Source organism: Aulostomus chinensis, chromosome 6 (assembly GCF_037954235.1).
Source record: "Aulostomus chinensis isolate RoL2024-O1b breed Wild chromosome 6, RoL_Achi_v1.0, whole genome shotgun sequence".
NCBI lineage: Eukaryota > Metazoa > Chordata > Actinopteri > Syngnathiformes > Aulostomidae > Aulostomus > Aulostomus chinensis.
In genome coordinates, this window is record NC_141325.1 from 17,217,419 (window position 1) to 17,230,825 (window position 13,407).

At 39.3% G+C, this 13,407-nt stretch overlaps 1 protein-coding gene across 23 annotated transcripts in view; it reads right to left on the minus strand.

Moving 5' to 3' along the window:
- camk2b1 (calcium/calmodulin-dependent protein kinase (CaM kinase) II beta 1) overlaps nucleotides 1–11,645 on the minus strand; it is a 78,032-nt gene extending 66,387 nt beyond the window's left edge. For all 23 annotated transcript variants that reach the window (XM_086206862.1, XM_086206857.1, XM_086206855.1 and 20 more), the window contains exons 1-2: nucleotides 11,374–11,645; nucleotides 4,592–4,686 (exon numbers count right to left, since the gene is read on the minus strand). In XM_086206862.1, the coding sequence (XP_086062988.1) occupies nucleotides 4,592–4,686; nucleotides 11,374–11,435 (157 nt within the window). In that variant the 5' untranslated portion in view covers nucleotides 11,436–11,645. The remainder of the gene's footprint in view (nucleotides 1–4,591; nucleotides 4,687–11,373) is intronic.
- Nucleotides 11,646–13,407: the final 1,762 nt, after the last annotated feature.

Genomic DNA, 13,407 nt, shown 5'->3' on the forward strand with positions numbered 1-13,407 from the left:
GTGCTAACCTATGTTATAGGGGAGGTTCATTACCATGAGGTGAGGAGGAAGCCTCAAGCAAGGATTAGGAGTAAAAATAAAGTCACCTAAGAAAAAAAAATCCATGTTTCGAACATTTGAAAAATTTACATGATTCTGGAGACTGGACTGTATAAACAACACTACGGTTAGTAAGGTCAGAACACTTTAAGGGCTTGTGTTCACCAAAGAATGTTTTTGTGCAGCCCGCATGTTTTTTGCTTTCAATTAGGGTGCTGCGTCTTTACACGATGCCAAAAATCCCTGCAGAGTGTCTTTTGTGTTTATTATTTTCAGATCACCAAGAGTTGAAAAACAGAAGCACTTGTCACTTTAGATTTTTTTACTCAGTTGTCCAATCACAGAGTGGAGCACAAATAATTTTCCAGTACAAAGATGATACATTGCCCACAAAATCTCACAAATCCACAAAAATGGGCGTGTATGTTTCCTCTGTCTCCATCCCTTTAGTTTTGAATTTACCAAAACAAGGATGCGATCAAACGCTGCACCTAAAAAGCAGTCTCAAACTCTCCCAGCTGGAAAAAAACACTTTGGTAGAGACAAGTCATGACCAGAATACGTCTCTAGTACATGTTACAATAATGGCAGGACTAAAATATCTTTTGTTTTGCAGCCTCTTAATTTGACATTGCCTGGTAGTAAAACATATTCATTTAATTTGAGTTTTTCTTTTGTCAAGATGGATCTTGAATACTGTTTAATAAAGAAACACTTCTTAAATAAAAAAGCAGATCATGTGTTGGTATTCAAAATGTTCAACTTCTATTAAACAAATCCAATTGAATATGTTAATATCGCTAAAGTGATCAGAATAATGCAAGCGAAGAAGCCCTTGACTATGCTGACTACATCTGTCCTCATTATTTGACATTGACAGTATCAGCTGGCCAAAACCAGGTCATTTCACTTCTACTGCATTGCAGGTGAATCTAAAATCTCCACACACACACACTCACACACACACACGCACCTGTGAAGAGACACAAATAAGCATAACATCTCTCTTTCATGATAGATTATAAGGCCATACCGCAACCTCTGGCAACCCCCTGACCAGAGATCACTGCCAATAAACAAGCTCTGTGATTGGCTGGAAGCCTTGCCCAACAGACCTGCCCTACATTTCCTGTTGACATGTACTGGATTGGCATTAACTCTTTGGTGGCTGCAAGGGGATGCTGGTGTTCAACGATGTAATTAATACGCAGAATTACTCACCGACTGTGTTGAAGAGGCCTCTATAAACCAAGCCTGCATTCCTAACTTTGTTACACAATACTTCACAAATAAATGTACCAATATAAATCTGCGGAATATAAATGTATTATCTCAACTTCCATTATAAAACAATACACCTTCAACAACTGAGTAATCAATTTAATCATAATTAAGTTACAATTTAGTGCAAACCTGATAAATCATTGATGTCGGGCAGAGTAAACGAATAATGTGGTAAAATATAGATCAGCTCCAGACCAGTATCACCATCACAAGTAATACCCAATCCAACATTTAGCATCATTATCAGACTCTGATATCAGTCTGCTATCTGTGCTTCCCTAACTACCATTAGTTCACTATCCAGTTGATTGAGTGCATCAGCGCCTCAGTTCATCTTCTATGGCTGACTGTACAAGAGTGTGTGTGTGTGTGTGTGTGTGTATGTGTGTGTGTATGTGTGTGTGTGTGTGTGTGTGTGTGTGTGTGTGTGTGTGTGTGTGTGAGTGAGAGAGCGCAACAGAGAGCAACAAGAGTCAGATGAGAGTCCGAGAGTCAGATGAGAGTCCCATGCTTAAGGCATGTGGGTGTGCAGGCACATGGCCCTCAGCTGCCAAGTGCCTGGGGTGCCTTCTCTTGCATGACCCCTCCCTCCCTTAAGCAACCACCTCCATCTGTCGGGCATAAACAACAATGTACCCGTGGCTTACAGCTTATACGACCTCACCTGCTACATGACAAACAATTACAACAGCATGACCTGCACTAAATCCCAATTCATATGGAAAGCAGCAAGTGATCATCGGTGGCATCAAACCTGCCTGTAGCAGCCTGTGTCACATAGGTCATGGAGCTATTAATAGAATCTGAGGTAGAAGAGGTATGCAGCAGCTTCAACACTGCTCTGCTGTTTCACGGAACATGTTTCATCCATTAGTAAGGAGCACAGCCTTACGCACCCCCCAGTCAGGTCAGATCAGTCCTCCTATCATGTGTTGAAGCAGAGAGATTATGCTGCGCTTCACAAATATGGTGGACAGCTGCAAGCAGATACACTTCCCAATCGAGCGGCTGAGTGGAATGTATAGCTCCAATGATAGTACAACCTATAGGTGAATTATTTATTCTTTGTGTGTGTGTGTGTGTGTGTGTGTGTGTGTGTGTGTGTGTGTGTGTGTGTGTGTGTTGCATGAAGCCTCATCAAGCCAATCACAGGGATTAAGAGATAGCCTCCTGCTAATCACAGCAGGATAATCTAGGAGGGATTTAATACAATTAAAAGATGCTTAAGAGAAGGCCATAAGCGAGACAAAACTGCTGCCAGGAACGATGGCCACACAACATTAACACAAAAGGCAGATCATTGAACTAATCTCTAAACAAAAAATTGACTGTCCCATAGCCATGCATCAAAGGTGTTTCTGTTGTCCCAGCAACATCACTGCCTTTCATCATCAGCCTGAATGACCCAGCGTATAAATGTTGCCAGGTATTTGACAGTCAACATGACTTCAGGTAGGTCAGCTTAATTATCTTTACATACACTAAATGCCTTTAAAGTAACACTGTGACATCATTATCCATTATTTCTAATCAAATAATTGTTGAAATGCAGCAGCCAGCTCCTAAATTCAGGAACATTTTCATGTATGTAAACTAATTCCTTTGGAAAGACAAATATTGGCCTGACAAATGAAATGCAACCACTTCAGTCCCGACATTAGTTTCATTTACTAGCACATGCCTGGTAATTTACCATTGTCAATCACTAAGTGTCTCTGAACTGCAGTATTTATTTAACAATTGTAAAGGGCTGGGTTTAAAAACATCAATAGAATCGATTTTAATCGATCTCCCTTTAAACGGTTCATAATCCATTCACAGAATTCAAAGATCGATCTTTTAACTTGAATTTTTTTTTTCATTGGACGTGCAGAGAAGCAGCATGAAGTATCAACCCTGTTGGCGCCCAAGTTATCAGCAAACTCTCAACATGCAAAGAAAGTAACAGGCCGTTGCGATTTTTACTTGCAAGGACATACGTCCATACAGTGTCGTTGAAAACGATGAAAACATTTCCGAAGTCTCATTAAAACTGTGGAGCCACGCTATGTTTTGCTGATAAATTCACAGGATTATTTTCACTGAGATCCCTGATCCTTGTCATATCGAATCGAATCAATCTGGAAAATCTGAATCGATACCCAGCCCTACAATTGTAGCTGCCAGTTTGTCTGAATGTGACATTAACTGAGCTTCAAATTTTTTATTGAACAAAAAAAAAGTGCTCTTAGGTTTCCGTTTCAATGTCTTCAAATTCATTAAAATGAAAAGATCAGTTTATACATTTTTTTTTATCTTATTAAAGTACTTGATAACACGTTTACTGCATCTCTGTCAAGTAGAAATTTAAGAGGAGAAATAATTAGTCTGAGTACTTGTAGTCAGTTGTGGAGAGCCACTGATCTGACGTGTCACATAAATCCAATGTGACTGGACATTGATTTGTGACTAAATTATACTCACTGTGAGTGCCACTAATAAGCAGAGCTGTACATATTCATAAAGGAAAAACGGATTTCCTAAGATAACTCCATCTGATTATTTAAACCGCTCGACATTTTAAGGCAACCTTATTCATTTTTGTCTCAAGCATGCAGTAGCTGTAAACAGCATGTTGAAATGCATGGCAGAACATGTATTACAACAGCTAATTCATTTATCAACTCTGCACCATTTGTCTACATTGTAAAAAAAGAGCAGAAATTAAGCCTGAATATGCTGGCATTCTACTCTTAAATTTATCACACTTTATCCTTCAAAATTACACCATTACACAACTTATCAGCTAAGAATAGCTGCACATTTACAAATAGCTTCTATGCAGAGCTGGCATTTTATTTGGAAGGAATATAGTATCTAATTTATAAAGTGTAACTGAAAAATCCTGTAGTCCTTATTGAGACCCACACTTGTCAGACACATACGTTGAAAGCAAAAGTAGAGAAATGAGATTTAAAAATCAAAAATGTTTCTCTTTTTCGTACATGCTTGTCAGATATGATCCTTGATCAGTTGGTTACAAAAACATACCCCATTTTGCCTTCAAAATAAAAAGCAGCGCTTTGTTATTGTTATGGTTCTGTCACAGCTCACTCTGACAGCCTTGTTCTGCACAGTTCCAAGGAGAACTCAACATACCTTGTAATTCTTGAGGTCCACAATGCACTCAAAGCACCACTTTACAAACCTTGAGGTAATCAGTATTTCGGTTGCAATTTCAATGTAATGAAATCTGTAATGAAATCCCCTGCAACATAAGTGTGCTTACCTCTTGCAGATAACTTTTTGGTGTTGATTATTTTGGCAGCATATTCCTGTCCTGTGCACAGCTTAACACACCTGCGCACCACTGAAAATGCTCCCCTGTAGCACAGAGAGAAAAAAAACACATTGGTGTCAGTCAACAACACCATCATAAACCAAAAGTAAATGCACCATCAGCACACTTTTAACTTCTTGGTGTATGACAAAGACTAACATTTGTTGACTACATTTTCTGCAGTGCTAGCATCTTCACTTTAACATGCTGCCTCCAGGATTTGTCTGTTTAATAGGTTCCCACAGGGTTCCCCATAAACACCCAGAATACACTCAGCAGGTGCTATATCCACTAAAGCCTTTCATGATAGACTCAGTGTAATTTCATCAGGGACAAAACAAAACCGGAATAAAATTCTTCACAAACCTTTTTTTTTTTTTTTTTTTTTTTACCATTTCATCCCAAAAAATGTAACCAAGAATTCTAATAAATTAAAACACAGAATATCTTTGTCAAATTATTCAACACCCTGAAAATTAAAAAAAAAAAAATTAATAAAAAAAAAAAAAAACTTTTGTGCATCCTCATTTTAAAGATTTTAAAAGCATGATTTTGTTTTTTGGACATGCTTGCCTTGGCTTTTTCAACCAGATGTCACCATATTTGGACAAAGCGCGGAGCTGGAGAGGAGTAAGCCGTGACTCAATCATTAGGCAATAATATCCTGCTTTGTCATCTATTTTACACCAAATGGGACTCATATTTATTCAACAAACTGTATTGAATCAAACAAGTAAAATGCTGAATGAGGTAACTTTTTCATAAACTACTTTATATAAACAAATGCTGATTTGCTACGCTTTGCAGGACTCGACGACCCATCTATGATTTCAAGGACTTTTTTTAAAAGACACATTGATAAAAGTCCTCTTTGGGCTCTTTCTACATGGGCCGTCGCAGTAACAGTCAGATTGCGTGTCTGTCAAAATGAAATGATTTCAGTCACATTATTCAATAAACAAAAATACTGTACATAGGAGTAAATATTTTGAATATCTACAATTTGCCTACTTCTTTCTGACACAGTCATCCATCCATGTCTCCCTCTCTCTCTCTTTCTCTCTGGTGTGTTTGCTGCAGGAGTGTGAACTGAGAACACGCCGTCTCTCAGAGAGAGATCAAATGAATGATTTGGAATGTAGGTTATTCAGCAACCTAATATTCTTATACTGATTATATATTCATACTGGTGTACCAGGATGTACAGTATACCCAGAGGGTGCACTAAGCTAGAAACAAATCTAACAGGCATGATTTGTTAACTCTGCCTCGTTCTTATTACCAGTGTTAACAGTGAGAGGCTGACTGGTGCCACTAGTCTGTCTCCATGCTGAGCCACTTACAGACAACCAAGAAGGTCAGGGTCAAAGGTGAATGCTGCGACACCAGCTAACTAGAGACTTAGATGAGGAGGCACGGGGGGAAAATGTGGAGACACTAATCCCAGCAGGATTCACATGGTATTTCAATCCCCTTTCAGCACCTGATAACGTGTTTCAGCAAGTTTGACGTGTTGTCTTGTTACGTCTGAACTGTCTGGTTGGAGTGTGTGGTGGTAAAAACAAACGTGCTAGCAAAGTGCTCGTGACCATGTGTGCAGTGGTGAAAGAAGACCCGAAAACAAATAACTCACTGATACATAGTTGCGTATTCAGCACTGTATGGGAGACATCGTCTACACACACAAACAAACGCATACATTTCTGACACCAAACTCCTCAGCTGTGCCTGGAAAGTTCACACTCTGTGAGTTAAGTTTCTATCGTCAGAGCTATACGTGCTTTAACGAAAACATGGCAACACACAGTTAAATACATGAACAGGCCATGAATCATCGATTTCAAAAGTCATTTCAAGACTACCTCGACACCCAGAAGTCGGACATTAAAACTGACTCCAAATCATTTTTTAAGAATGGTGCCATCGGTCAAGAGATTAGAAACCCGATACCACTGAGCTTCAGTGTGCAGCTACAGTCTCACAGGAGGACAGATGAGACAGATCTACAAATGTATACTCAATATAGCAATAGCAACGTGGATTGATGACTGGCAGTTCTATTCAAGTCTGTTTATTCATATAACGGGGAATAATAATGTAAGTAACTGTCTTCTGACTGAGGAAGGCTAAAACAGAACCAGACTGCACAGCTCAGTTGAGCTGAGAGAGCAAGACAATCTTTTATAGTTTTGTTTGAATGAATTAAAACCAACCTGCCATGAAAGCATATAACAAATTCAACAAATATCAAGCTCTCTCTTCTCCATAACCTAAAAATATTTATGAATTTATCTAAGAATGAGACATTGTTTGCAGTGCAGGGCCCTCCAGATGAATCTCTCTCAGACAGGGACCTTTCAAAACCAGTGTACTTTCTAGAAACTGAGATTTGTTCCAGCCCAATAAGACCATAACATTTGAAATAACCAAATAACCTTTAGTCACAAGCCAGTACTGTCTATATATTCTGGTGACAGCTTAAACTTAGGTCCATGCCATATTGTGTCACTCGTTACAAATCGTCCCCATAAAAAGATTTTGTAAATACTGTGCCACTAAAATTATTTAGTCAATTTTCCATCCATCCATCCATTGTCTTCCACTTAATCCTGTTAAGGGTCGTGGGGGGCTGGAGCCTATCCCAGCAGCCTGTGGGCGAGAGGCAGGGTTCACCCTGGACAGGTCACCAGTCCATCACAGGGCCAACACATAGAGACAGACAACCATTCACACTCACAGTCACACCTACAGTCAATTTAGAGTATCAATCAGCCTCGTCCCCTCTTGATGTCTTTGGACTGTGGGAGGAAGCTGGAGTACCAGAGAGAACCCACACAGGAACAGGGAGAACATGGAGACTCCACACAGAAAGATGATCTTGTCACTCTAAAATGATGAAACTTTGTATTTCACCTTGAAAAACATGGATTTTCCACTGATCAACTACATTTGAATCTTAATATATTATGTGCCAAACATGACTATGACCAGTTCTCCTGGGTTTGGCCCTGTTTGACTAAGACTGAACTCACTACGCCCATCTTGGGGTCTGGCTAAAAAGTAACCAACCAAAATTGCCAGTAAATGGTTTCACAAGCTGTGGCAAGTATACAGAAACTACCATGTTGAGGTCAAAATCCAATCAGCACCATCATCAAAACAACAATTTGGAATTACATCAATTTTGTATTGTTTTCATCATCAAAATAACTTGAAACAGATATTTTCTGGATGGATATTAAGGTGACTTGAATCGCCTGAACTGAACTGAAAGAAAAAATAAAATTCCAAAATCAGAATTTACAGATTTTATATATAATGTTCAAGTGTGTTGTTGTTGTTGTTTGGTGGTTTTAGTGCACACCTTCGATTAAAAAAGATACACGGGCCAATAAAAGATGCCGATACTAATAATGTGAATGAAAAAATACGCCACTAACCAGTTAAGTGACATATCATAAGCACGAAAAATACTTTGATACAGGGCTGCCATTCTTAATTTGAAATGTGAATATTTATTTGGACGTGAATGAAAAGTTCATGTTCAAACTGTAAGAACCTCTTTTATATGGCATCTTCTTCATCAGCTTGACCGGCCGCAGTCCTTTGACCTTTCAGTAAATTAAGACAACATTTTACCACAGAAATGGACGACAATACAGCTGAGCTGCAGAGCTGCCCTGAGTGAACGATCACGGCAACGAAGGCAATACAGCTCCTGTTTGTTCCCTTCATGGTCGAGTGCATTTGACTGCATGTCATTCAGCGCCATCACAAGAAAGATAGCAAGATTCATGGAGATAACACTGATTGTATTTATACAACTTTGTTTACTTTGGATGGTTTTTTTTTGAAGTGACAGCCATACTGCATGACAAAGTTTTTTTGTGCACTTTAAAATCTACATCCTCCACTTCTATCTTAATCCAACAGAGACGTTCTGCGTGACACTGAGCGTCAGTGACCGAAACAGGACGACGGAAAAGACGAAAACGAAGAAACGAGATGAAGTATAAAACCTCTCTTTACAGTTCCAACCCCTGCTTCTGTCTGAGTAGCTTCTTTGGTTTACCACTGTTTATTTTAAAAGACAGCCTACAAGCGAGAAAAAATAAAGAAGTTAATACCCCAAACGAAGACACCCTGGAGAGAGTCCATGTATTATATATGACGGTTATCACTAACTGCCTAACAATTGGGGTCATTCCTAGGAGATATTCATATGGAGCACAGTTAGCAAAGTGTTTAAGCTGTCGATCTAAATTTTACAAGACTGATAACAACTGTCTTGCCAAACATTACATCATGTCTTCCATGCAATCCACAAACAAACAAAAAAAAGGAGAGGACAATATTTTTTGCTGCATTGTTTGGTGGTTGCAGTATTGTGCAGCAACAGGGGGCCAATCAAGCCATCGGTAATAACCGCCCATGTGCATGATTATCTAACAACACTCGCGAGATGCATGCGATGTAAACAACACAGCTAATGAGGAGTGATTTCTCCATTGTTTCCTTCACTCCACTGCCCTATCGCACCATGATAAGCAAGAGTAACGAGAACGTTCCAACGGACAAGCGGGATACTGAGCTGAAGGTCGTGTCAGGGAGTTAAGTTCATTTTAATGTCCTGAGTTATCACTATTATTAGTCTACAAGCAGGGATAGACGTGGTGTTAAAAAAAAAAATTAATTCATTAATTTAAAAAAAAATAGGCACCTTCAATTACATCTCTAAAAATACCAAAGCGTTTCATTCTTGAATGTAAAATTTGAGCAATAATTTAAAACTTTTTTTTTTTTTTAAAGTATCCACTTGATTACGGTGACGGTCATGAGTGTGAGTGAAGGTGAGTAAAGTAGTGATTATTTGTTTTCACATACACGTGTGTTTCCGGGACTTGTTGCTAATTTTGGTTGGCGTTTATGTTCGCCAGTGGCGCTGAGTGTGCGTATAACAGCCCGCCGCCCCCCAGCGTGAACGCGAGTGAATGCTGATAAATAATCTGATCACGGCCTCCTTCAAACTTCCCAAATGTTATAGAACCAATGGAAAAAAATCAGAGAAGCATTTCCATTGGCTGTAGAATGAGTACAGACCCCATCAGGAGCAACTGGGGGCTCAGTGTCTTGCTCAAGGGTACTTCAACATGATCACCGGGAGAAGTGAGGATCGAACCGGCAACCCTTTAGTTGGTAGACGGTCACACTAACTCTGAGCCATGCCGCCCCCATCATTAAATCACTTCTAGAAAAAACTGTGAGAATATAACCTGACCCAAAAACAAAAACACATCCATGGAAACAACTTAAGTCACTCCACGCTGTTGCAAACCAACACTTGAACACAAAAACTCTTCTCTCTCATATTCTGACAAGAATCCAGTCAGGTGACCAGTTACTTTATCATGAACTCCATATTGCCATTTTTTTTTTCCTCTACTAAACCACTTTAACTTTCTGTTATATGATGAACATGCAACCATATTCAATTGTTAATGATAATATCATTGTTTTGTTGTATGTGATTGCAGTTCTAATTTTAACTAGTACGGTTCTCGACTTGCTGCAATTCTTCCTGTTTCAAGTCGTTTCAGTAAACAAGGAAACGTGTGTAAGTTCAGTTAATGTATTTATTGGTGGAGATTAAATAGAGTGTTGTTCCTGTCCCAAGTGCAGGTCTTATCTTGCAAAAACAGCCTTCAGAGAAAGAAGTGTGAAATAATGCTTCAGAAATACTTCTTCAGGGCTGAGGGAGATGCAAAACAATATCTAATTGTTTTGATGGATATTCCAGTTGAGACATGACTTGCAACGTTATTGGGAACTGTAGTTTCACAAGACCACATATAAAAAAAATAACTGGCATGTTTCTTTAGATCTCAAGAATACAAGTTATAGTTCGATGCGTCTCTTTGGCATCGCAGTGCTTCATTTAAAGTGCAACTCCTGCCATACGGAGATTGCACCGGGCCATGTTGCAGTTCTGACAATATTTAAAGTAATTGTGCAGCCATATTTTTATTTGCAGGAAAACAAAACAATGTATATACAGTTGGCACACAATCAAAACTTTTAAGGACTGTGCTGGAAATAGAACAGACAACAAAATAATTCATAAGGGCGTGTAATATTACTTTTTACCCAGAGGAACACGTCTGTGTGGCGAAGTTCTACAAATGACAGTTATTTATCTCGACACATAGGTGTTAATACAACAGAGCATTCGCATGCCCCTCACCTTGTACAACTTTGGATTATAAGAAAAAGTGGTTGTTTTCGTCTGTATTTCGTTGTGACCCGCTCTTATATATATTTTCTGTAAATAATTTAATGCAAATAACTAATTCTGTATTTGCATTTTGTATAACATTTTGATGAAAATCTCCAACTATTGGGGAAGAGCTCGCATACGTTGAGGACAAACTTGCACGGAGAGAGAGCGCGAGAGAGAGAGAGAGAGAGAGAGAGAGAGAGAGAGAGAGAGAGAGAGAGAGAGAGCGAGCAGCATATTTTGAGAGCTGTCATCCAGAAAAAGCACACACGCTCGTACACACACACACACACACACACACACACACACACACACACACACACACACTTGCTGGCCTAATACTAGAAATCAGCTTTCATGTCATTTACCCAAACGCCACTTTTTTACAGAAGTGTCTGTCGCCGATAACCAACACAAACCCAGGAGATAATGCATGTAAACAGGGACAAACACTCACTTGCCCAGTTCCTCGTATAGCTGATATTCGTCTGTGAACCGCGTACAGGTTGTCGTGGCCATGTCTCTCTCCTCTCTCGCGCTTCTTCCCCTTATTAAACTCCGAAAAAATGAAGCGTGTTTTAATTAATGAATGTGCGTTTGAAAAACTTGTCCGCCCAGCAGCTACCCGGCCGTCGGAGCGGTGAAATGCCTTTCAGCAGGCGCCGAGTGAATGGTTGAATCGAGAAAGACGAGGCGAGCAGGGAAGGCGTTCCTCTCGGTCTCTCCCACCACCGCTATCTGACAGCCAGCGCGCTCACTCAGCCCTGACTCAAGTTAGCTGGCCGAGGGAGTTACATTTCCGGTTAGGTGTTCCAGAATAAAAGCCTTGTATCTATTTGTACTGTATCTCAAATTTGCCTCAAGGTCCAAAAATGCTGTTTTTCTATTATTATTATTATCATTAGTAGTCTTAGTAGTAGTATTTTAAGTGGCATATTTTGTTGTGACAGAGATTCAACTGACTATATACAAATGCCCAAATGTCTGGTCAGTAAGGTTAGATTTACCCCAAACTAATTTTGCTTTGAGGAATTGAATTCCTTCATTTGGTTTAGAGGCCCATTTTGCAGTGGGCATTCTATCATTTTACTGATGGTAGATGTAATTTTGGCCCTGTTCCATTTTGATGCGCCGGCACCCCAGTATTCTGCAAGCTGATTCAATAGATGTCTGGTCAAATAACTGACATAATGTCTTTGGTTCACAATGTGACCTATAGGTGAGTAATATAAACATGTGATTTTCTAAACTTGAATGTGTTCACTTGTGAAAATAATCTTGTGAAACATAATGTGTAATTTTAATTGACTGTAGTTTGTGACAGAGATTTTTTTTCTACAATGAGCCAAAATCAAATGCAAAAATGTTTTTTTGGACGAGGGACAATCCCTGACACACTAGTTTAGGAGTGTCAGTCAACCACTCATAGACTGCCAAGCTAATTAGAGACAAGGAAAAGGCAATCTTACAACATGACCTCAAGCTGCATAATGGAGCATGCACTCTTAAATATCATTGGAGGGGAGTACTGGGGAATCAAGGGTGATGCTGACTTCCTAATAAAAAATACACCACAGAAATATTTTACACTTCTTTTTACTTGGTATGGCAGATCAAATATTGCTGTGACAAGGGCCCATCACTGTTGTCCATCCATCCATCCATCCATCCATCCATCCATCCATCCATCCATCCATCCATTTTCTTCCGCTTATGCCTCATCCCCTCCTGATGTCTTTGGACTGTGGGAGGAAGCTGGAGTACCAGAGAGAACCCACACAGGCACAGGGAGAACATGGAGACTCCACACAGAGAGATCTCGTACCCGAGTCATGACTCAAACTCAGAACCTTCTTGCTGTGAGGCGACAGTGCCAACCATTGCACCACTGTTGTCACCTTTAGTTATTGTACATAATTACAGTTGAATTTGACAAAAAAAAGAAATATGCATTTTTTTAATCATTTGACTCTTACTTATTTAACTTTGAGATAGTATAACTAAGTTGCCTCACCTGTTTAATTGGCTTGATTTAATTTCTTTTGGAGGGAAAAAAACATGTTTTATTTTGAAAGGAAAAAAATAACCAGATTCCGGTCTTTTAATGATAAATTTGGCCAACTTTCCGCTCAGTGTCTAGCGTGGAAAGGGGAGCGTCTCTCTCGCTCCCTCTGGTGGAAAAAGTCTTGAATGGCAAAGGATCCCAACATAGTCTGTCGTAGTCCAAATAGGGTCAAATCCCACACAGAAAAAACTTCGATGTGACATATATGTTTAACATAAATGTCCACATATATTTTCGACATATAGGTGACATATAAAGTTTTGGCCAATCACCTATATTGCATTTACATATATGTAGGTTGCATAAATGTAAATTTAGGTTACATATAATGGAAATGGGACACTTTTTTTTACAGTTTACTTATATGTCAAACCTACACTATATGTGGACCTATATGACATACATATCGATTCTTTCCCATATGAA